Source organism: Acomys minous (genome assembly GCF_964271855.1).
Source record: "Acomys minous genome assembly, chromosome: 19".
In the NCBI taxonomy this organism is placed as follows: Eukaryota; Metazoa; Chordata; class Mammalia; order Rodentia; family Muridae; genus Acomys; species Acomys minous.
Window position 1 is genome coordinate 42,580,860 of NC_140499.1, and position 25,918 is coordinate 42,606,777.

General features: G+C 47.3%; 1 protein-coding gene across 1 annotated transcript in view; it reads right to left on the minus strand.

Annotated features, from left to right (window-relative positions):
- The window catches only part of RARRES1 (retinoic acid receptor responder 1), a 39,593-nt gene extending 14,000 nt beyond the window's left edge, over positions 1 to 25,593 (minus strand). The window contains exons 1-2 of the mRNA XM_084769448.1: positions 25,242 to 25,593; positions 5,088 to 5,153 (exon numbers count right to left, since the gene is read on the minus strand). Of these exons, the coding sequence (XP_084625574.1) occupies positions 5,088 to 5,153; positions 25,242 to 25,496 (321 nt within the window). The 5' untranslated portion in view covers positions 25,497 to 25,593. The remainder of the gene's footprint in view (positions 1 to 5,087; positions 5,154 to 25,241) is intronic.
- Between the last annotated feature and the right edge of the window lie 325 nt (positions 25,594 to 25,918).

Here is a 25,918-nt window from a genome sequence, read left to right on the forward strand (position 1 = left end):
GATTGTGTTAATCACCCTGGTGTGAGTCTCTGTGATCCTGGAGTATGTAGGTGGAGAAAATGAGGTGAGCAGCCTATATATTCTCACGCCTTGCTTTCTGGTTGGTGGTATGGTGTGACTTCTCTGTTATTGTGGACTGTGTTCCTCAACTGTGAGCTAGGCAAATCCTTTTTCTCTTGTTGCTTTTTTTTTTTTTTTTTTTTTTTTGTATTTTATCACAGCAACAGAAAGGAAACTAAAACACAGCAAGATGGTAATCTTCCATCTTTGCTGTCATTTTAACTTTCACCTCTGATTTCCTCTTTACATAGTAATGCCAGGCCTCTTCTGAAGACATAGCACTGGAGTCTGTAGAACCCTTGTTGGCTCAACAGGCAGGATAGTGGCTGCTTCACTCCATCTGGAACCAACACAGTGAGTACTTGGACATGAAGCCTACTGACTTGGTTCCTGTTAACAAAAATACCATCAGATCCATGCATGAATTGGCTCCTTCCATTCCACTTTTCAAGACCAAAAATGCTAAGGTTTATAAAAGAAGCCACTCCACATCTGAAGCTCTCAGGACTTGAATTTTTTTCCTGTCTGAGCTCATCTCCTAGCCCATGTTATAGTAATTGTGCCTCCCTCTTCTGAGATCTGGTCCAAATTAGACACTCCAATCATCTGCAGAATGATGCTTGTCTGCTCTTGTTCTGTGGATTCTGTGATCACTTATTTCAAATCCAAAGACACTGGAGCTTCTGCTAGACTTCAGCTGTGTGCTCATGGGTAGCGAGTCTTCCCCAGTTTTACTAAGGTTCTTTAACTTGACCATTAAAGCCAAGAACCCTTCCCCAGAAAAATGCACATACCTATACCATCAATATTAGACTTGGATTGAGGAGCCACAGCCCCACCCAAACCAAGCCATGGGCTCCTAGTCAGAGTGCCATATCCAAATGTGGCTGGTGGAACAGCGGAAGCAGCACCCTTCATTTCTTTACAGTGGTTTAAATGGCATCCTGGTTAAGGCAAGAACCAGAAATAAACTCAAAAGGCCCACAGTGAAAGAAATTATAATCAAAGTTGGATCTTCAAAATAAGCCTGCTTCTAGAGCTAGTTCAAAAAACTAAAATAAGCTGGGCCTGGTGGTGCATGCCTTTAATCCCAGCACTTGGGAGGCAGAGGCAGGGCGGATCACTGTGAGTTCGAGGCCAGCCTGGTCTACAAAGGGAGTCCAGGACAGCCAGGGATACACAGAGAAACCCTGTTTCAAAAAACAACAACAAAAAACCCCCCAAACCAAACCAAACCAAACAAACAAACAAAACAACAAAAACAAACAAAAAGCTGAAATAAGCCTCCCACTGGGCAACATTTCTCCTGTAGTGCCTGTTCTGGGTGAGAGGAGGGGTTCGTGGGGTGCATCAATATGCTAGTTGCAGGTGCAGCATAGAAGAACTGAAAGGCTCTTTAAGCTCCTATCAGAGAGGCCCTCCCGATCTCCTTTGGTGTCAATCACTCCCAGGGAAGAGGGGGGGAAAAAAAAACCTGGGCATTCGTGTCTCCTTGAATTGCTCCCCACTGCACAGCTCCATGGACGCAGTGCTGTGAAGGTGAAAGACTGACTTCCACTCCTGTTAGCTAGCTGCACGCCTAGTGTACTGTTCCAAAGGAACATGCTGTTGGTCAGAAAAATAAAGCTGTTTTACCCCCTTCAACTTCACTCCCATGCTTTAAGTTTGTAAAGGACAGAACATCCTCCTACTCCTTAGAGGAAAAACTAACTCAAAGGTTAATAAGCCAAGCTGAGTGTATCGTTTGTGAATTCTGGTAAGATCTCTTCCAGAAGCACTGGGTTAGGGATGGCGTGCCTTGTCCTCTGCCTCTCTGTGACACTTTGATGTGGGGCATGGCCTGCAGTTCCCAGGCTTCTTAGACCCAGGCAACCACCGCTGACAGCCTGGGCTGGCCTCCCAGTGTCGCTGCACACAAGGATACTCATCTGGGCTTAGGAAACCATGGACTGTGTGATGGGGGTTGCATCGAGGCAGATGACGCCTGTAGCATGCATGCATGGGCACGGCTCCGTGTTTTATGCAATGCCTCTGTGTATGGGACTCTTTAACCTGTTATGGAGTTGGCTTCATGCTATGCCAGCCTGCCAACTAGAAATATCACCAGCTGACAGGAAAGAGAACATATTGGCATTTCCTAGTGAGTCATTCTGGGGACTGTGGAGCGGAGCGTGAAGAGGGACACCCAAGGGAGCTGTGAAATTCTCTCCCGGGGGCCCTAAGGAAGGGGGAGACGATGGGTACGTGGACGGTTTTACACGCAGATGCATAAAACCACTAATTGTTGAAGCCATTCGTCAGAGATCAGGAAAGGGAGCTGGTCCTCAAGCATGATGCAGGAATTACAAGCTGCTGCCACAGCTCTGCAGCAGCCTGATCTCTGTGACCCGAGCCTTTGACCGGGACAGAGAGGCGACCAACCAGAACGTCTCTAATTCGCAGGGCCCTTGTTTACATGGCTGAGATTGCAGGCCTGGAAATTACGTACAAAGTGGCTCATGCTAACGTCCAGAATAGTACACCTGCCAATCTGAACTGTCCGCCCTCATGTGACAGGAATTAGCCACCACAAAATGCCACTCAAAGAAACACTGGCTCCCAGAAGAAATAGGCTCCTTAAAAAAATGTTAAGTGCTAGTCATACCCCACTCTCCACTCTACTGTGGAGAATGTTCTGACCATTGGCTAGATCTGGGTAGGGGTTTAAAGTTTACCGCCTGTATTGTCCTTGGCTGGTGCCTTAGTTTGAGCGGGACCCCTGGGCCCAAATCTGCCTATCATAATGTTCCACTTGTAGGTTTCTAGGACCCTCTGGATCCTTCTACTTTGCTATTCTCCCATGCGTCTCTCATCTAGAGTCCCAATAGGATGTCCTCCACTCTGTCCCAGTTTCCTGATAAGTGAAGATTTTCATGGGACATGCCCCTTGGGCTAGTATGCAGGTATAAGTGAGTATATACCATTTGAGACTTTCTGCTTCTGGGTTGGCTCACTCATTATGATCATTTCTAGTTCAATCCATTTGTCCATAAATTTCGGGAATTCCTTGTTTTTAATAGCTGAGTAGTATTCCATAGTGTAAATGTACTCTGGTGCCTCATATTTGACCACATCCTCTGAATAGGGAGACCTGGTGGCACTCAGAGGAAGGATAGCAGGCTACCAAGAAGAGACTTGATACCCTATGAGCATACAAAGGGGGAGGAAGTCCCCCTCAGTCACAGTCATAGGGGAGGGGAGTAGGGGGAAAATGGGAGGGAGGGGGAAATGGCAGGATACAAGGGATGGGATAACCATTGAGATGTAATAAGAATAAATTAATAAAATAAATTTTTAAAAAAATGCTCAATGCTGTGCACAGGAGACCTTGCTACAAGCCAGTGGTCCAGGAGGCCCTAGAGGTACGCAAAGTACCATGACTAAAGATTAGGACCCTGTTACTGAAGACAACAACCATGGTGGCAGGACATCGAGAAATCAATCTCGAACCCACTGGGAAAGTCTCCCGTGCCTGCTGGTTTTCACAGTGGCGGCAGGTGTTCTGCAGGATGCTCGGGGAGAGACATGGTCAGCTGTCTTCCTCAGCACTGGACCCTGTGAGCTCCAACGCTGACCTGCCGGGACAGTTGTGCCCACTGGTGCAGAAGCAACACAACGCTTATGGATGTAACCAATAGGTTTCTGCTGGAATGTGAGGGGTTTTGTGTCGGGTATTGTGAGCCTTATCAAAAGACTTGGGGAATCACAGGCCCCAGGGGTGATGTTTAGATAAATGGTCACATTGTCACACTGTCTTCTTAACTCCTTATGTTTATGCCCATAGGTTTGTGTTGCTTTTAACCTTGGTTAAAAGTGTAGGTTTTTGTTTTGTTTTGTTTTTTGCATCGAGCAGCAATTCATGCTGAGACTCATGAGCAGCCAAAATGCTGAGAACAAGTGACTTGAGTTCTCAGCCATGGACGAGTGTATGGGATATCCGTGTCAACTTCCCCCCACCAAGGCTCAGCACAGCAGAGAAGCGTGTGCAGAAAGAATGCCAAGAGCCAGAGAGAGAGGAGGAAGCTTATGAACAGGCTGACTTCACGCTAGACAGATGAGGCAGCGTTGGGAGCCCGGGCTGCTCTTCCAGAGGACCCAGTGTCGATGCACAGCACTCACATGACGGCTCACACCTGTCTGGAACTCCAATTTTAGGGGAGTCCAATGCCTTCTGCCAGCCTCCAAGGGTACCAGGCACATGCTCAGTGCACAGACACACATGCAGGTAAAGCACCCATATACACAGAACAATTTTTTTAAAAGCCATCTTCCATGACATGGCTGATGCATGCATGCATCAACCCACAGCAGATGTGGTGACCTGCTTGGGCCCCACCCCTAGCTGGGGAACTACTGCAAATTGATGGCTGTTGGGGGAGGGGAACTCACTTTTCTTGGGTGGTGTGGCCACTGGCGAGAGGCCCGTGCACTACGTCTGTAGTGCTCAATACTAATTAAACTCGGTTGCGCTACTACTAATAATCACAGTAGTAATAGTAATGGACATGAGTGCTGGAGAGAGATAGGTTGGTGGCTGTTTGGGGGAGTTGGAGAAGAGCACTAGGGTGTGGAGAAGTTCAAAATACACTATATACATGTATGGAATTTTCAAAGACTAAATCAAAATATTTTCAAATGAAAATTAAGCATATCGACTTAAGGGGAAAAAAATTCACCAGGACTATAAATGTAGCACCCCAATGGCGTCCCCCTAACAGTCCTGCCTTACCTGCAGGCTGCATTCTACCTGCTGCCCAGCCTGCTGCCCTCTTGCAGCACACTCGATAAGCTATCTTCCTATTGTCATGAAGGGTAAGTTCACTGGCCAGTGCTTTCTCCACTGCTGCAACGGGTACTCAGTCTCCTAAACTTTGTCCTTCCTTCCGTTCTTAAAAACAAAAATAGGATGAAAAGAGGATGTCTCCAGGCTTTAAGACTGTATTTATGGACTTTGCCAATAGGCTACCTCACTAATTAGGGCAGCTTACCTGCTCTGGGTTGTAGGGTTTTGTGCTAAAAACCAAGTCCACTTCACATCCCTCCTGAGGGTCAACCTGAAACACAGAAACTGAATCTTAACACAGAGGAGGCAGAAGCATTTTCATATCAAGAATCATATTCTTTTATATTTATTTTTTTTTCGAGACAGGGTTTCTCTTACAGTCCTGGCTGTCCTGGACTCACTTTGTAGACCTGGCTGGCCTCAAACTCACAGAGATCCACCTGTGTGTGTCTGCCTCCCAAGTACTGGGATTACAGGCGCGCACCACTACACCAGGCTAAGATTCGTATTCCTGTTGGATTATAATGGCGCATGTCTTTAGTCACAAGACTTGGGAGGCAGGTTCCTGTGAGTTTGAGGCCAGTGCAGTCTACATACTGAGTTCTGGGACAGCCAGGACTACAAGTAAAATATATCATATTCTTGGGCTGGAGAGATGACTCAGTTAAGAGCACATTCTCCTCTTTCAGGGGACCCAGGTTCAATTCCCAGCGCCCAGGTTATGGTTCACAACTGTAACTCCAGTACCAGGGGACCCAGTGCCCTCTTCTGGCCTCCAAGGGCCCCAGGCATGTATATAGTGCGCATGCGTACAGGTAGGTAGGTATACACTCATACCCATAACATGTTACAAAATACCAAAAGCATCGTGTTCTTGGGGCAGTGCAGCCCGTCAGTGAAGCTGCTGTAGATAACGCCTCAGTAACGCTGGAGATTCTTCAAGAGGACAGACATCTCAGACTTCGATCTGCTTAAAGTGAGTATGGTTTAGCACCTACTCACAAGGACAAAGCTGGGGAAGGGATCTCGTGAACCCAGAGTGGATGCTGACTTTTGTGAGAGTAGTTCAATGAGAAACGGGTGTGTGCGGAAGCTGAGCCACAGTTCCCTCATCCCCCAGATGCTCTGCACCAGTCCCAATCCCTGACCTGGGCACTCAGGCGACATCAGCAGGAAGGCGGATGAACGCTTCCTTGTGTCATTCTGGTCAAATGGAATACAGGTGATGGATGAATAGTGAATTTTCAGGAGAGAGCATTAGGGAAGAGTGGTGGTCAAGGGATGTGCCGAGACAATGCAGTATCCGAGGGATGCCCTACAGGCAGAAATAATGAAGGGCTCCTCAGATCTTCTTACGTGTTAAGGCCTGTGATGAAGGCTTAAAGGCTTAGCCCCTCAAGGTGCCATTGGGAGAAGTGGGACTTTAAGAGGCAGGGTCCAATGACAGGCCTTTAGGCCACCAAAGCATGCTACTACATAAGACCATGCTTATCATCTTCTTGTCTCTGTCTTCCCGGCCATGAAGTGGGCAGTGTTGTTCGGTCACACGTTCCCACTGTGACTTGGGTTCTCGCCACAGGCCCAAACACAACGACACGGAGCCATCATGAGATGAAACTCTTGACACTGTGAGGCAAAAAGAAAACTTTTCCCTTTCTGAGTTGATTGTCTCGGGCACTTGCTGTAACAGAAAGCTGTTTGACACTGACTCCCCTTTATAGTAGCCACAGGCAGGCTAACTTTCTAATCGTTTCATATAGATGTCTGGATGTCTTAAACTTCTGAACTGATTCTAGAACATATTTGGAGTAAATTTAAATTATGTAGAATTGTATATTATTTGCCACAATTTTTAAAACAGACCAAAATCATCACTTAATAAAAGGAGTATTATCTAGAAAAAAAGTTACCTTTGTGTTGCATAGAGCTGAAGTTACTTCATATAGCCCTAATTAAATGGAATTTCATAAATATCAATTTCCTTTTAATTTTGGCCTAAGTATGCAATGGCTAACCTGGCTATTACAACTGGATAAGAGATATCAGTGAATGGTAATTATTTATGTAGAAAACATAAGTATGAAAATTTATGGCTATTTCTGGAAAAATGGTGTTTGTTTAGGGTTAATTATAAAATTTCAACATGTTACCAAAGGCACACACAGAAGACTGTCTGTCCACCCGTTTCCTCTTGTCTACTTCCTATATCAGGCACTGGGAGCTTAAAAGATAAATAAACTACCCTAGGCAGCTTTCCAGAACCTAATTCTAAAGTGCAAGCACCTGAAATGTAACCAATCAATGTGGCTGAGAGCAGCCTGTCCTAGGTTTAGGAAGGTTTTCTGCAGCAGGCAAGGACCGAAACAACTATTTTCAGTTCTAAATTACATTTCTTTGGTGTATATTTGGGGGGTTGGTAGTCAGGGGATAACTTGCAAGAGCTATTTCTTTACTTCTAAATTGTGGGTCTCTGGGATCAAGCCCAGGTCATTAGGTTTGGTGGTGTGATGGGTAAAGTTATGTTTTAACTTTAAAACACACACACACACACACACACACACACATACACACACACACACACACACACACAAGCACACACATGTATATGTGCCTCTAACCTGTAAGCCCCACTTGCCCAAAAACAAATAACTTCTTGGAATACTGGAGGCTCTTGTTCACGAAAAATAATAAGCTGCGTGTTTTTGCTTCTGTAAACAAGCTTGATTGCACCAACTGCACAGGGTGTGTGCTTGATCGCATGTAGGCAGGCTGTACATCAGGGTGTATGCTTAACTCTGATTGGATGAAGGCAGGAAGTATGCAGCCTTGTGTGTCTTGCCTTTGTAAATCCCTGAGTAACATAATTGGCTGCCGTACACTGGGAGTCCTCTGTATGGACCTGGCCTTTAGCCATGGTCCTGGCCAATATTTAATAAAGATTGCTTCAAATTTGGCTCAAAAAAAATTGTGATAGTGGTCTTATTCTCGCTTGGTGGGATTGACAGTGGCAAGCATTTATACCCACTAAGCCCTCTTACCAACTCCTGCGCTAACTCTTGAGCCACTGCTAGCTAGACAAAAATACGGAGACGAAGGGTAGGAGTTGCCTTATCAGAGGAATGTTCCCTGCCCACAGATTTCTAGATCTTTAAAGGCCAGCTGCCCTGCCTCCGGGCCCCTGCCTTCCACATGTGACCTGATGTGTTCTCTGGGGTGTCACAGCTTCGGAATGCTATCTAGTCTGAGGAAGCCAGGGCTGCCCTTAGGTTTGCAGATGTGAGGAGCAGGGGTGGAGGAGGAGCTCTCTGAGAGAAGAATTAGAAGGAGCCATGCAGGACGGCAAGCATCTGAGGTGGCCAAGAGCACTGAGCAGAGGTGGCCGAAGCGTGGACGTGGATATGCTCTCCCCCGGGATGACCTACAGAAAGAGAAGAGCCAAAAGGAGCATCAGCCTTCATGTCAATAACAAGTCCCGGCTGGCTGCTGGCTTGCCAGACAGAAGCACTAGCGGAGGAGGCGTGTCTCCTTATTAACTAGTTCTGCATGTTTATTTAGTTTTGTTGTTTGTTTGCGGTAGGCAAAGCTTGTAGCCTTGTCTGGAAAGCACTATTCAAAACTCATGGAGATCCTCCTGATTCTGTCTTGGGAGTGCTGGGAACAAAGACAAGCAGGGACTTAAGATAGTATTTGAATTACCAGCGTTTGGAAAGACATGAAGCTAAGAGAACTCCCAATAAGCCCTTCCTTGGCAGGAGGAGTAAGGAGCGAGCCAGGGCCAGGCTCATCGAGGTTTCAGAGCCCCCACCCCCCACTTCTCTCTCTCTCTCTGAAATGCTATTTTCTTTGCTATTTGATCTGCTTATTTTAACTAGTTTTACACCCTTGAAAGCTTCTTCATTTCACCCAAAATAGGATTTTAGCACTTTGAGTTGCCCCCTATCATGTATCAAGGCCCGCTCTTATCTTTCCTCCCCAAAGCCTGCCCCTTCTTCCTTACTCAGAGTCACAGGGTGCTTAGCTGGCCTGTGTGAGATAAGCCTCAGGAAGCATCGAAAGGGGGGTGGGGGGAGCCCTCGCTGTCCCTGACTGGTAGCCTTTGCTCTTCAGTAATATCCACTCCAGGACCACAGAGGGTCTGTCTTATCCCAGCCCTAGGCTAGATGAGGAGAAAGCAGGCAAAAACAATACCATTGTCTACCCTGGGGCAGCCTGGAACAACAACAACAAAAATACTCCATCTATATGCCACTGTGGACATGATTATCTGATTAGAGTTGACTTATGATCTTACAAAGGGTGACTGATCCAATCTAAGGGTCTGGAAGTGACTTTTGAGTTCAACTCTGAAGACGGAGGAGGAGCCGACTTTGGGAGGGAGTGGATGAGTCATCTCATAGAGGGGAAGAGAGGGCTGAAAGGCCTGAGGAGTGGCCAGGGGAACTGGAGGACAGAAAGGCTGGATTCCGTGCAGGAAGCAGCTGGCCAGGTAGGTGGGTGAGGGTTGCCTAGCACGTTACAGTGGGCATGACTACAGAGAGGTTTCAAGACCTCTGGCAGAAGAGCAGAGAAAGGATGCCCACAGCAAAGAGAACACAGAGAGTGCAGGAAAATCCCTGAGGGGGACAAAAGTAGGGAGGGGCTTTGGCCACGGTGGGGACCACAAATGCAGAGAGAAGTGCATGTTGGGCTGATTGATAGAAGTCCCTTAGAAGGTACAAGGGGGGCGGGACGGAGAGGTGGCTCAGTGATGGAAAGCACTGGCTGCTCTTACAGAGGACCCAGGTTCAATCCCTGGCACCTGTAATGTGGTTCACAAGCATCCTTAACTCCAGTTCCAGGCACACTGATGATCTCTGACAGCATGTTTGCATCAGGTGTGCTTATGGTGCACAGGCATACACACAAGTAACAGACACACACACACACACATTCCGAAATAAATTCTAAATTTAAAAAAATAGAAGGTACAAAAAGAATTTACACATAGACACATGTTATTCAGTGTTATTTGGTCAACCATGGACCACATATATGTAGATCTGTAAGATTATTACACCACCCCAGTTGTATAAAAATGCAGCACATGGGCTAGAGAGATGGCTCAGTGGTTAAGAACACTGGCTGCTCTTTCAGAGGAATCAATTTTGGTTCCCAGAAACCATATTGGGTGGACACAGCATCTGAAACGTCAGCTCTAGAGGATATGATGCCCTCTTCCTATCTCCATGGGACATACACACACACACACATACACACACACACACACACACACACACACACACATACACATACACACTGAAAAATCTTAAAAGTGTACCACATTGAATTACATATAATGTGCAACACTTGATAATCATTACCATGTTACGTGCTTGCTGTGATGTGCTTTTATCATTTTAGAATATATTCTACTAGAAAAAGTTTGGGTAGAGCAGTATGGGGTGTTAGGTTGGCAGCAGCTGCACACAGTTTGTCTTCATGTATCTCTTGGTTGCTTTAATGAGCCATACTGTGTGACCTCTTCCATCTAGCTTTGTGTGATGACACATTAGGATTATTCGTACAAATGAACAAATAGCCCAATGGTGCAGTTCTCAGTACATATTCCCAGTGTTAAGTGACAAGTGACCCTAACTAAAGACCCAAAGCACATTTTATTCTGAGACAGCATGCTAACATCAAGGGTCATTTGAGATGCTTATGTTTGAAGAACAACCCTAGACACTGGACTGAGCTATCGCTGGGTACTTCCTGAATGCTCTCCTTGAGCTAAGGATGCTGTGACAGCTCTGAAGGCCTGTTTGCGCTCACCCGAAGGAAATGCAAAGTAAAGCCACTGTGATTTGTCCCTGCACAGCTCCCTGACGACTAGCATTGTGAGGGTAGACGGGATCTCTTGCAGGTCATGACGGCATTACAGCTGCCTTGCCTTACTGCTGGGACACTAGCCTGGAAACAGCCTGGATGTCAGTTATCTTCCTCATGCAGCATACACACCAGTATGAAGGTTCTCCTGTCTGGAAACCCTGTACTGTATGCCTAGAGAAGCGGTGAGCAGGTTGAGGAGGGTATTAAGTGAGGCACCATGTGGTAATGTGGGTGTTAGAGGCTGACTTCGAGCAACTAACAGGGGGGAGGCGGTGCCTAAATGGAATAGTGTACAGCAGTCTAAGGGAACAAAGCAGGCATATATACCACAGCATGGACAGATCCCAAAAACCTTGATTTGTACACAAAGCTCTATAATTTCGATAAAAATGGATACAAATACACTATGCCGCTCATATTGGGAAATTGCTGCCAGTGGAAGGGTGCTGATTAGTGGGTGTGGGGCAAGCAAAAAATGGTCTTTCTGTTTGCCTCTGTGGTCTGTGTGTGTGTGTGTGTGTGTGTGTGTGTGTGTGTGTGTGTCTGTCTGTCTGTCTGTCTGTCTGTCTCTCTGTCTCTCTTTCTCTGTGTCTCTCTCTCTGTCTTTCTCTGTGTCTCTGTCTGTCTGTCTTTGTGTCTCTGTCTGTCACTCTCTCTGTGTCTCTGTGTCTCTGTCTCTGTCTCTGTCTCTGTCTCTGTCTCTGTCTCTGTCTCTCTCTCTCTCTCTCTCTCTCTCTCTCTCTCTTTCCTCTCTCTCTCTCTCTCTCTCTCTCTCTCTCTCTCTCTCTCTCTCCCTTCCCCTTTCCCCTCCTTCTCTCCTTTTCTCCTCCTCGCCTCCACTAAGGAAAGCTAAGTATGGAGCTTGAACCAGGAACTTGCTTCTTCAGCACCCCAACATACCCCTACACCCCTCCCCTTGTACCTTTCCAAAAACAAACAGGCCTTTAAAAAGGCATAGAAGCTCTCAAAAGCATTAATCTAACCCAAATTAGCTTGGTGCAGATGCCCCACCCCACAGCTTAGGTTAATAATGTTTTCTCACTGTTAAAGTGATTAGATCCAGGTTTGAATCTAGCCAACCTCCCAGGTCCTGGGATAACTACTCACGGTCAGCTGACTCCCTCTTGCCCACCATGCAGTCCCCCTCTGACTCTTGGACAATAGGCTGCTACATCTGTGTTGTGAAAACTGAGACCATAAAGGAGCCGAATCCAACACTACAGCAGGGAGCCATCTCCAGCTTTCCCACCACAGGGAGCAGGCTGCAGGGAAGATCAGAGCATCTAGTGCCCAGCCGACATCCCATACCACCCAAACTGACCATCTGCAAAACAGATGAGGAGGCCACACCACTGTCTTAAACACAGCCAGAGGCAAAGAGCGTTATTCTCATGCTTTCCAAAATAAAATTCTTTGCCAAGAAAAGTCAAACAAAGCAAGTGGCATGTGACCATAGCATAAAGGAATTAGCAGCTCCTTACTGCAGACTTCTTTTTTTAATTCTGTGTGAAAGTAGAGTATATGCGCTCTAGCCTAGCACATAGCGCCTTACAGCATGGACCATTAGCTGCGGATAGTTTATATTTGAATCTGGGCTTTGTGTATTTGGTCTGTAGATTCCTTAGTTCCCACTTCCCAGTGGCCATGGGAGGAGTGTTGTCTGTCTCTCCTGGCTGTTCTGTCCTTCTTCTGGCTTCTGTGGATGGCTCGGCAATTTGACACTGTTGGGCTTGACTTACAGTCTTTTGGGAGGGTAGGAGGCTACGTGCAAAGTCCTGTTTTAGAAAGCATACAATGGGTACCACCAAAGGATCAGATTCGTCATCCACCAATCTTTCTTTTTCTGGTAAGAGAAATGTTCCTTGGATCCTTATCAAATCAATACCATGTCTTTATATAGTGCTTATATATAAAAGCACCCTGCGAGCCACTGGGGAGGGATGAGTTTATTTCTGTATGTATCTATTACAGTCAGTCAAGGCCATGCACCTGTCTATCTATCTATCTATCTATCTATCTATCTATCTATCTATCTATCTATCTCTTTGTCTGTCTATCTGTCTGTCTATCTGTCATCCTGCCACCATCCATCCATGTACACCTACCACTCTCACTCTACAGATCACCAGAACTTACGTCACCAAGCTTTGAGGTAGATATTCAGTATTGCCAGTTCATAAATGAAGAAACAGGGAACAAGGAATTGCCCAGTTAAAAGATATCAGGTGATGCAAAGAGCTCAAGACATGAAACACCAACAAATCAAATAATCTAATTTAAAAATGGGGTACAGAGCTGAACAGAGAATTCTCAACAGAGGAACATTGCATGGCTGTGAAACATCTAAAGAAATGTTCAACGTCCTTAGTCATTAGGGAAATGCAAATCAAAATGACTCTGAGATTCCATCTTGTACCCATCAGAATGGTTAAGATAAAAACTCATGTGATAGCACATGCTGGTGAGGATGTGGAGAAAGGGGAACACTCCTCCATTGCTCGTGGGAGTGCAAACTTGTACAATAACTTTGGAAATCAATCTGGCATTTTCTCAGAAAATTGGGAATAGGGCTATCCCAAGACTCAGCTATACCACTCCTGGGCATATACCCAAAAGATGCTCCACCATATTGCAAGGACATTTCCTCAACTATGTTCATAGCTGCCTTATGTAATAGCCAGAATCTGGAAACAACCTAGATGTCCCTGAACTGAAGAATGGACAAAGAAACTGTGGTACATTTACACAATGGAACACTACGCAGCTATTAAAAACAAGGAAATCATGAAATTTGCAGGCAAATGGATGGAACTAGAAAAGATCATCCTGAGTAAGGTAATTCAGACCCACAGAGACATTCATGGTATATACTCACTTATAAGTGTGTATTAGCCATATAATACAGAATAACCATATCACAATCCATAGACCTAAAGAAGCTAAATAACAAGGAGGAGCCTAGGGAGGATGCTTAATTCTCATTCAGAAGGGCAAACAGAATAGACACAGGATGCTTGAAGAGAGGAAACAGGACAGGAGCCTACCACAGAGGTCCTCTGAAAGACTCCACCCAGCAGATGCTGAGACTCACACCAAACCTGGGGGTAGGATGGGGGTAGAAGGACTTGGAGGGGACATGAGCTTCACAAGAAGAACAACAGAGCCAACAAATCTGGGACCAGGGGGACCTACAGAGACTGATGCAGCAATCCAGGACAGTGCATGGAGAGGACCAAGCCCTCCTGCTCAGATGTGGTCGATCAGAAGCACAGTGTCCAGGTGAGCCCCATAACATGGGAAGTAGGGGCGGCCTCTGACCTGGGCCTGTTGCCCACTCATTGATCACTTCTCCCTGGTTGGGGTGCCTTACCAGGCCGCAGAGGCAGAAGATGTAGGCAGTCCTGATAGGGGAGGAGGGCCCCCCACCCTCTGAGGACTAGGGGAAGAAGGGAGGGGAAAGAGGGAGGAAAGATGGGACCGGGAGGATATAAGGGAGGGGGGCTACAATCGGGATGTATTGCGAATAGATTAAAAATAAAATAAACTTAAGAAAAAAAAAAGAGCTGTCAGTTGTAGCACGTGGCCTATCGACAGATCCCATCCATCTTCCCCAGAGGTTGCAAAAGACAGCAATGTGGCTGCTGGAGTGTATGCGGAAGAGAGAGAGCGAGAATGAATCCTTGGCTTAAGGTGGACCTTGGGCTGTGCCTGCGACCCAGATCCTTGCAAATGAGAACTTCTCTCTGGCAGGGAGTGGCCTGGAAGGGCCCCTGTGCTAGTTTGCCGGAGTCTCATAGCAGAGGACCACAAACTGGGTGGCTAAGAACAACAGGTGCTTTTCTTCTCACAGTCCTGAAGGCTAGAAATCCAGGTCGAGGTGTCAGGAGGACCAGCCGCGTTTGAGGCTACAGGTGGAACCCATCTTTGCCTCTTCCTGGCTCTAGGCGGTGGATCCCAATCCCTGGCATCCCTGACTTGCAACTGTATCACTCCAGCCTCTGCCACTGGATGCTGTTCTTTCTCTCTGCCTGTCTGTACCTTCTCATGGCCCTATAGCTCTTTTTATAAGGACAGCACTCACTGGATGTAAGGCCCAAGCTAATACAGTATGACCTCATCGTGCCTTGATTACATCTTTCAAGACTCTCATTACAGTAAGGGAGCACTCGCCAGCTGGGTTAGGACCTCAACAGATCCCTTTGGGAGGATATGATGCAGTCCCTAACAGCATGGATGTAAAGATGCTCTGAGATTGTAGAACCCTAAGGATAGACCCTTTTGGGCAAATTGCTAATGGAAGCATGGCTCAGGGTAGGACTGAAAAGTGCAGGAAAGATTAGGACCAAGACAAACAAGGGAAAGAAAAATTGCTCCTGACAGGACAAAGTGCAGCCCAGCTTGCGAGCACATTAACATGGGGTAGAGTTGAGGCTGAGGTCACAGTACTGGACAGGGGCAAAGTAAAGGGAGGGGTCCCTTATGGCTTTATTCTCATGTTGTGGGTGTTCACCAGAATGCCCCAGGGGACTTGCAAAAACCCTGTGTGCTGTGCCCACCCACCGAGGACTAATCCAGTTGGTCTGGGGTGTGGTCTGAGAACTTGCCTTTTAACAAATCCCAGCTGATAGCAATGCTGCTGGCCCTGGGACCACACTTGGAGGAGAATTCTAGCTGCTGGGTTCTGAGGGATAAGTAATTCTAGCAACCACCACTCACATGGGTGTTAAAGTGAAGCCATCACCAGGATCAGTGAAATAGATGGGTCCGTTCAAAGCGTGGCCGATGTAAACATCCAAAGTCTGGAGAATGAAGCTACAGTGCTTCAGGAATCAAGGCAGCAATTCTACCCTCTGCATCAGCACAACTGACAGGCTATCAATCTAGTATTGGGGTAGGTATTTTCCAAGAAGAGACATTTGGAAGAGGCAGTCTGGAATCCTGGAATAAAGTAATTTTTAAAGAAAATTCACTCATTGCTTTCTTTTACGCGGATAAGTACTTTGCTATGTAGTATTTCTCTCTTAAGGGAAGGTGTCATATTTACTTTCTATTGCTGTGACAAAACACCATGACTACGGCCATTTATAAAAGAAAGCTTAAATTTTGGGCTTTTGGTTCCAGGGGCTTAGGGTCCATGGCCATCATGGTGGTAGCCTGGCAGGCAGGCAAGTGGGTGGGCGGGCAAGTAGGTGGGCAAACAGGCAGGCAGGCATGGTGCTGAAGCAGCAGCTTTCTCTTCATCCATAATCATGAGGCAGAGAAAGCTCACTGGGAATGGTATGGAACTTCTTCAGATGAGATACCGTGTACCCCCGCCCCCCAGAACTCCACTCAGTAGGTTTCTCCCACACATCTCCACCCTAAGTTACAGAATCCCATTCCATACTAATTAGTGATTAATACTTTAACTCTGGACACCCTCTGAGGCTGGGACTTGCATTTTTGTTGCAATTCAGCCAGTCTCATAAGGACACTGCAACTGTTTATGCCCATCTGGGACCAGGCAAACTGCATCACTGAGTTTGTTATTTTCCTTTGTTACTGTATTCTGAGATGCTAGAAATTGGTTAATTTTATCACAGAGCCTGTTCCTTTCTTTCCTTAATTAAGCCAGAGATGCTAGAAGCAACCAGCCAGCCATCATTATTTTCTTTGTTGTTGTTTTTTTTTTTCCCACAAATTTTTAGTTAGTGAATTCCTTGCTTCTCACAGGAAGTGAATCAGGATCACCAAGAGCATTGATCTCAATCTGTTTGTTAAATGGTTCACACTGTGGCTTCGCAGTGCTTTCCAGGCACGGCTTCAGTAAGTGTGGGTGCCAGCAATGTGGAAAGCCTGTACCAGGTCCTTGAGAATGGGACTGAGGCCAGGCATGGTGGTGCACATTTTGAATCCTAGCAGATGTAGGTGATCTCTGTGAACTTGAAGCCAGCCTGGTCTACATAGTGAGTTCTAGGGCAGCCAGGGCTATGTGAGGAGATCCGGTCTCCAAAAGAGGTTTGGGGTTATTAGAATGGCCTAGATGCTAGTCCACTTAGACCAACAGTGGCTACCTTATGACGGAAAGGCCAAAAATCCAGTAGATATTTATTCCACAGGGCTGGATCCATACACAGCGTACATGTATGGAATTTTGAAAGAATAAAATTCACTATTAGAAATAGTCACTGAACTTCTTCCAAAATGTTAAATAAATTCTAAATAAAGTCTACATACGTTAGGAAGAAAAGAAGCCACCAAATGTATATGCTTCCTTCTCCTCCCGTCTTCTTATTCCGTCTGCACCTCCATCCGGCTCATTAGACCCACTCTCAGGGCGTGTCTTCCCTTCCCCATCCCATTCATCACAAGCCGCTCCTCTCAGCCAGTCTTCGGTCTATGTTAGCGTCCAAAGAACCAGTTCTGACACTGGAAGAAGTTCAGTGACTATCTTTAATAGCAAACTGTGTTCTTTCATAGCTACACACACCCTCGCTGTGTTCTGGGAGAAGGCTCTGGTCTATCCTGAGCCGGCATTCTCACGGTAGCCGTTCTCCGTGGACTCTGGATTGTCCAGCCTTTGTGTAAGCACATGTACAATTACTCCCTGGGCCTTCAGCCTCAGATTAGGGGGCACATCCTTGGCTTGTTTTGGTCTTAGAACCACAAGTTCTGGAACTGAGCAGCCACAGGTTCCACAGGCTTTCCCGTCTGCGGGTGGCTGCCGTGGAACTGTCCTGCCTCTAGCGGTGTTAGCCAATTCAGTGAGTCCCAGCTTAGGTTACATGTAGATTTTCTCGGTTCTGCTCCACTAAAGAACCCCGGCCAGGGCCGGGCGTGGTGGCGCACGCCTTTAATCCCAGCACTTGGGAGGCAGAGGCTGGTGGATCGCTGTGAGTTCGAGGCCAGCCTAGCCTACAAAGTGAGTCCAGGACAGCCAAGGCTACACAGAGAGACCCTGTCTCGAAAAACCAAAAAAAAAAAAAAAAAAAAGAAAGAAAGAAAGAAAAAAAAGAACCAAAGAACCCCAGCCAACACAATAAGAACTAACAACAATAAAATAGAACTATTAGCAGATAAAATTGCTTCGACACAAGCACTGTGGTGCTGGGACAGTTGGCCTGCTAACCAGGAAGCGACTAAGGGACTAGCAGGTGGTAGACTTACAGTGCAGGCACACAACACGATTGGGTGATTCACGGTGGGACTGGGTGGGCTAGCATGAGAGTTCGGACTATCAGGATGGACTGTAGTTTAAAACTTAGCAATTATTTACTTCTGCAAACTCCACTTCTGCTGTTGACCACCAGAAAGAAACCACAGAAAGCAAAAATCTTTGTGGCCATGTCGGCTGCTATATATGGCACTTGTATACGCACCAAGAAGTAAAAAAGCACATGTTCTAAGTGCAGCTCTACTGATTCAGGCCTTATTTTCAGTAAATGCTGTTGATATCAACCACAATGTGATTTTCATACTAATGGACCAAAGCTGTTTCTCTCTGATCCTGGGGCGGACTCTTCTCAGGCTCTGACGAATGTTGCCAGGTTTCGTCGGCTTTGTCTTGTTTCTGAAATATTGTATAAGCCATTGAGATGTGAGGCGTGAGTATTAGAAAGAAGCCAAGGAACTAAAAGAGAAATGACAGGCATGTCTCCGTGCTAAGGGCACAGTTTACAAACTCATTTGTAACACAAAGAATGTGAGTGATGAGGCAGCCAAGGCTCATGTGTGAAAGGAAGCCCCTGTGCTCCAGCAAAATCCTCCTTCCTGCCATTGCTTGCTGAACTCTGGACCCTCTTTTTCTTTAGGTCCACACCTAAGGACCTAAATGTTTTCAAGCTGGGGACATGGGCAAGCGACAAGCAAGCTATGCTGTAAGGAGTGATAAGAGGCTCTCGTCTCTGCTCTCGCCACACTAGGACCCAGTGGTCTAACATTCTATCTTTAAATGTCCCCTCCAGCTTCATAGTTGGTGAGAAAACATAAATGCCATGCTATTCCAAGAAAAGCAAACCTCTCCACTTTATAAGGTTACTCTTATGCGTCAGGCTCCGTTGGAGAAAAATAATTCATTCGTGAATAAAAATTGTTGTGCCCTTCTTAGGTTCTGGACAGAGTGCAGATTATATTAGACCCTGGAATTATATTATTGCATTTCCTCCTTTTGGGCAAGGGCAGATAAAACAAACCCAGTTTATATCACAGAAGTCAGTCGCTTTTAGGACAGGCCACCGCTGGTGGAGGACGAGGCCATCTTTGCCGGAGGACACTGCATTAGCAGCCTGACCCGGATACATGTTCTTGACCTGGGGTAGGAAGCGTGAAGGGAAATCACCAGATTCTGTCTTCAGCTTGGTTCATTTCTGGACCAAGCTGGACCAAGCTAGATGCAAGAGGAGCACAGTTTCCAAAGCCTCCTCTCCCCAGTGAGGAGAGAGCCAGGAGGGTCTTGGTCTGGCCGTCTCCAAATTTCCCAGTGATCTCAGCGCCCTTCCTGCTATTGTCATTTCATTTTTCTGAACACTGTCTCCAGAAAGGCCTTGTGCTAGTGTGGTGTGGTGCAGAAGCTGAGGTGATGTGACACCCCCTGACCTGCAGAAACTTACAGTGTAATCCAAGAGGCAGATCTGACCATAAACAAAGAAAGCTGTCTATCGAAGAGCCATGTCAAAGCAGACACTGGTCATCCCCAGGAAGCAGGGCAGGAGGCAAGTGGCTCCACAGTGAAAGACAGCCATGGTTTCAAGACTTGAGCAAAAGGAGCAAAGGTAGACATGTGCCAAGAACCATCAATGCCTGGCAACATGGGAAGTATTTTCAAGGGCCTCCGGACTGGTGTGGTTGGGCAAACAGTGACCCTACAGGCTTTACCATTATGGACTGATGAAGTTATCCTAGGTTATTCTGGAGATGAGAGATTTGACGCTGCTGGTGTTGAGGATAAAAGACAGAACCATGAGCCAAGGGATGCAGCTGGTACCAAGAAGAAGCAAGGCCATGGGGCTTCCTCTGAGCCCCCAGGGCAGTGAGGCACTGGGACACTTTGCTTTCAGCCTAGTGTGACCCCACTTTGGATCTCTGATCTCCAGAACCACAAGTGAATGTATTTCATGTTTTGAACCCTCCAGCATCACAGTAATTAGAATTGGCTGGGCTCCCTAACGTGACATTTGCTCTGGACATGTGCCCTTGCCTATAGATTCACACACGCCTTATCTGCAAGTACACACAAGCTCTTTTGTAGCTTGATTTTAGGGCCAGATGATACCCTGAGGGACCGTAACAAATAACCCCAAGAGGACTCTGTCATGGCTACTAGCCTTCACCAGTGTGGGGTCAGCTCTCTAGAGCCCACTGGATGAGCTGCCACTGCCCTGGCTGCCTGTGTGTGCATCTAAGCATGTATGACTCGCTACTTAGCAGTCACTGAAACTGTATCAGTTGATATTAAAAATTAGCCCTTTGAGGATTGAGTATTTGCATTCAATTTCCTGTAGAACCTTCCACAAAGGAAGACTCTAGGGCAGACTCCTGTGTGGAGCAATCACCCACCCTCAACCCCCGCCACACATACACCAGTAGCCTTTATTTGGAGCACTAACACCCTGTGATTACAAACCTCCTGGTCTTACATGTGAAAATCCAAGTGTGAAATGTTGTGGCTAGGGAGACAATATGAAAAAAACCAATTTGTTACAGAGGCATTTCTATACAGTTAGGTTGGGTGACTTGGGGCAAGGGTCAAAGAAAGCCAGTCAAAAGTCGACAACTTCCGGCATTCCCTCACCCAGTGCAGACTCTGCCGTCAGGGAGCTGGGGTGATGCTGCAAAGACTCTAGTCTGCCTGAGCATTTGCAGACCGGGGCAGGAGGGTGCTATCTCTTTGTTCTGTGCTATAAGGTCTCCCCTTAGGCAGTGTGCAGGCCCAGAGACAGCATGGTCCTCACATGGAGTGCCTCTGACTCAGTGGTTGTCTCATGAAGGCCCTAAAAGCACTTAGACTCTTTCTTTCAGTGAAAGAAATTATGACTACACTTTACTCTTTTATTGTCTTCCCTCTTGCTTATGCATGGCAGCCCCTTTAATTCCCCGGTTTTTGTTTCCACGTGACCTGCTCTACATAATGCATTGCTTTCCCATTCTTAATGAACGGCTCTGAATTATTGACATTAATGGAGGGAAGGCTTCAAGAAGAGTTGTAATTAGGTGTCTAATGTTGGACTAAAGTGCTCCGTAGATTGAAAAGGGATGAGGTTCTTTCCTAGTGGAGTGCATGCACTTGGGTCTATAGGGCCCAAGGGACAAACGCTGCTCCTGCTTCAGACCCCACGGTAGGCTGAATCCTGAAAGAACAACCACTACTTTTCCTTCTGGCCTGACAAGGGTGGCCCACTGCTTACCAAAACCCACCTGACTTGCCTTCAGGCTGTAAAGAATGGGTATAAAAAAATGTGCCATGCCCACCGACCTTTTAGACCATGACTAAAAGCAACTTGGGGCTTGGGGGTGGGACTGCAATGGGTTTCTTCGGTTTACACTTCCCCGGCATAGTCCATCACTGAAGGCATCCAAGACAGGAACTCAAGCAAGGCAGGAACCTGGAGGCAGGAACTAAACAGTAGTCACATCTGCTTTCCTGGCTCCCCATGGCTTGCTCAGTCCTCCTTTCAAAACAGCAGCTCAGGATGATCTGCCCAGGGAACACAGCTTACAGTGGCCTGGACCCTCCCACATCAATCATTAATGGGGAAAAAAAATACCCCTGGACTTGATCAATCTGACGCAGATGTTTTCTCAACTGAGGTTCCCTCTTATCAGATGGGCCCAGCTTTTGTCAAGATGGCAGAAAACTAACCGGCACACTCACAAAATCCAAGTTAAATGCTCTAGGAAGAACTGGTGAGGTTGTCTCTTCAACCTTGCTGTTGTGAGTGAGCCAAGACTGTGGAAGACACGGGGGAAAGTAAGACTGGAGTGCTATTCATCAGACCTTCTCAAGGGCACACCCCACTAGCAGGAACCCAAACAGAAACAGAAATGATGTGTTATGGGGTATGCTTTGTTGCTAGAAAAACCCCATGGAGCTTCAACTAGACACCCTACATCAAAACAAAAGGGATATATTTGTGTTACTAGTTTTTATTGGAATAAAACACGGGCAATCCCCTTCTCCCAATACGCATTGTCAAGCTGTTTGTTTGTCTCTGGTCCTGGATGGGAAATGGGGCATTTATCAGTTCCCAAACAACAGCCGATTCCTAGATTTCCTAGGAAATAAATGCCCAGAAAACTGCTCAGATCTCAAAATGTCAGTGAAAGCAGCATATCCAGGAATGCAGAAACCCCGTGGGCCTGATCCAGGGCACTCAGCGGTCTAAGTATCTCCGCCACCACCTGGAATCTGCTCCGTGCTAACTGTCCTGAGGCTGTCCCATGCAGTAGCAGAAATGTAGAAAGTTTTAGTCCTGGAATGGTGGCAAGGAGCAAGGTGACACTAGGCAGCAGCAGCAGAAAACACACGCCTCTGTAAAGTCTCTTCTGTCAGGACACCAGAGACCACTTCCTTAACCCACAGTGATTACTTCATTTGACCACCAGAGGGCGACAGTGTTTCTAGAATGAGCCTCTTGAAGCACTAAGAAGAGAATCAAGGAAATCTCAGAGCTGGAAGAGGTCTTTAAAAATCATTTGGGTGCCTGGCTTTTGTGCTTTTGGTTGGTTTATTGATTTTGTTTTTGAAGATGAGAATTGCATCTCTCATCATGACCTAGTTTATGCACAAATATTTGGGCCATGCCACAAAATACCACTCTCGCTTTTGTTATGTACTCTCATGGTCCACATCATTTGATTACATAGGACTTGGGATGTAGCTCAGTGGTAGAGCATGTACCTCTAGGGTAGAACATGTACCACGTACCAAGGAGCTGTGAATTCAACCCCTAGAACCAAAACTTTAAGCAACTGAGCCCACGTGAATTGACTTCATACCTTGTTTATGGGCCCTTACTTTGAAAAACTCACTTAGTCCCAGTGTACTTATCCCTAAGCGAGGAGGGAGTGCTCCCTACGAGCTATCTTATCCCTTCCCTCACCCAGGCATTCACTTGCTGGCTTCCCCCCCGCCTCCCCCCCCCCCCCCCCACTCTCTCCATCAGTCTTGGGTGAAGGACAGAGGCAACGTGACAACCTAGGACATTATTCTACCAAAGTGCCCATGGAATGAAGACTACACCCATGGGTGGCTGTCTACCAACAGTTCCTTTCTGCAATCCATACTGCGGCTGCTCTTGTCACGGAAGCAGACGCTCTGCCTTTCCAGACCCAGTCTTCCGGACTCCGTCCTCACCAGACTGACTTTGTGCTCTCTCTTAGGGACCAGAACACTTCAAAACCAAGCAGATGCCAAAAGATGCTTTTCCTAAGGGTGCTATGCCACATCTGGGCCAGGAAATCTAGCTTGATGGTTAACACACGAAGCTTAAGGAGCAGCTCCTGGGGAAAGGACTAACTCATATTTTGTTTGCTACTTGGGTGGCTGTATCGTACGATTCAAGTTTTATAACTACACAGAGTTGGCAGAATAGATTTGTTTCTATGCTAAGTGGGGTGAGAGCTAGAGAAGGCTACGGATGGGTGTCCAGGAGGTCACACAGGAGCCAGTTTAAAGTATAAACAGGACCTGCTGCAGCTCCCAGGAAGCCAGCTCAATGCATTTCCCCCATGAGGAATCAGCCCCCATTCCTAGCCATGCTTTCGCATTTCTGCCACCCTCATGGACCCTTGCCAGATGTTTACCTCCCCAATACCAGCCTACTTGATCATCTTTAAGGGTGGATCTTTCTTTAGTAACCTTTGAAGGAAAACAGTGTCAACCTGGATTCATGGGCGAAATTGATTTTTGGCACACTGACCTCTTTTCCTTGCCTCCTGAAATTGCTGGATCAGGGAGGTCGAGGGGAAACAATAGGACATTGTTCCTCAGGGCTGGTGCCTCGGATCCCGTGCTTCCTTACTCCCTCACACAGTCTCACACACAGCCCTTGGGATGATGAGGTAGGCTCTCCTTGAAGTTCCATGACATTGTACTACTGCCGATGATAAACAGCAACGAGCACTTGGTGAAAGGAAAGGGAGTGAGTTCTCCCTCGGGCTCTGAGAGCTAGCTTCTTTTGTAAAGATGCCAGGGACTCCTTTTCCAAGAGGTAGCTACAGGCACAGAAGTGTAAGGTATTTTTGTGATTTATTGCATGTGCGCATGCACGCCACGGCGGGCGTGTGCAGGGCAGAGGACAACTTGGAGGAGTCGGTTCTCTTTTTCCACCTGCAGGTCTGAGGGTCGAACTCACATGATCAGGCTTGCCAGCGGGCACATTTACCCAGTGGCCACCTCACTAGTCTTATTTTATGATTTTTAAAAGTCATAAATGAATGAAGGAAAATAATCCCGGGTATTTGAAAATTGGTGTACTTTGTCAGTCTGATTTGTGTGCTTGTTTGTTTGCTGTATTTAATAAAGAATTCTCCCACAGGTAACCAGAGAGGTTGCTTTCACGGCTACTCTTTCCTCTCTGAGAGGAAGACAAGTTCCTCTTAAATTGTGACCTCATTTCTCTGGTGAGCTAGTACACTAAAGAGCTGGAGCTTGGGGTGGTAGTGTCCCCGAGACAGTAAAAATTATTGTGTTGTTGTTTGTTTGTCTTTTAAACAGCCATAATAGTTTGCCTTCTTCTAGAACTAAGGAACAAAGCTGAGAGTCCAAAAGGTAGTCCCTAGATAGAAGATGGTAGTTACCACCTCCCCCACCATCCTCGACCTTAAATCTTGTGCTCAGCTCTAAGTAAGGTGTAAGGTTGTAGGTCTCTGGATTTGAGGAACATTCGGACAGCCACATTGCCTTTGGGGCTCCACAGCTGTGTAACTTTTTAAGTCTGTTTGATGAAAGGAGCAATTTGGCCTCACTTGTATAACTCCACATGTACACCTGCTGCCTGAGAATCAGCAAAACATGAAGCAGAAGATTGCTGCCCTCCCACTCCCTGCTTAGATCAGGACGCCGGAACTAGATGGTCCCTGGGCTGACTTCTGAGTGATCTTTACTACTTTGTCCCGAAACCTTACACAGTGGCCCGCAAATAAAACAGAACACCAGAAGCTTGCCTGTGACGCTGAGAGCTGGTTTATGTTTTGGACACACCTCCCCTACTTTGGTAGGAGCCTTAGATTCAAAGTCATGAGTCGGTTGGGTACACAGTGCACATCCCAACAGCTGCCCACGCTGGGTACCTCTATCACGGGCTGTTGTTCATGGGATCCTTTTCTAACGTTTCCCAAACACCCTTATCCCAGCCTTAATATGTTAGGTATTTCTGGCCTCAGAAACGCCAGAAAGGCACAGGCAGCGTTGGAGGACTCCGCCCATACCCCTACCCTGCACCGCGCACAATCTTGGGCTGTGAGTGTGGCTGTCCCCGCGCATGTCCCGCCGCGTCGCGCCAGTTCCACTCACCCACGCGCGGCCCTCCTGCACGCCGGCCAGCACCTGCAGCCCGCTGGGCGAGCCGGCGCGGAAGTTGAAGAAATGCAGTGCCGTGCTCCCCGCCAGCTGCAGGATCCCGCGTGGCAGTCCCACGGCTGGAGACTGCGCGGGGACTACGGTGATCTCCTGGTCCCTAGGCGTCGCGGCAGCTGCGGGCAGTGCGAGGCTCAGCAGCAGCCAGAGGCTCAGCAGCAGCACGGGCGACGGAGGTCGATAGGGATGCATGGATGCGGGCGACTGGGGCTAACAGAACTGACTGCGTGGATGAGGGAAGCTGACGTGGAGCTCCCAAAACGAGGTTCGTGGTGCTTTCGGAAATAGGTTGCGGTGGCCACTCCCCTTCGCCCCCGGGTCGCCGGCCCGTGTCCAAGCAGAAGGAACAGAGACGCCTCCAGGAAAGCAAGTCAAAGAGAGTGACCCCCTACGACGAGGTGAGAGAGGCCAGGGGCCAGGGGCCCCGCCCTCAGCAGTGGGAACCTGGTTTATTGCCTGAGGCTGCTACGATTTCACAACTCTCGGGTTTTAGAGAGAACCCACTCCAAAGGTTAGCTGCAGGTAAAAGAAGAGCCAGGATGGGTGGCCTAGGGCCTTAGTAGGGAATTTCAGACGAGATGGCTGGGAACCCGGAAAGCGTGCTGCGGGCAGGT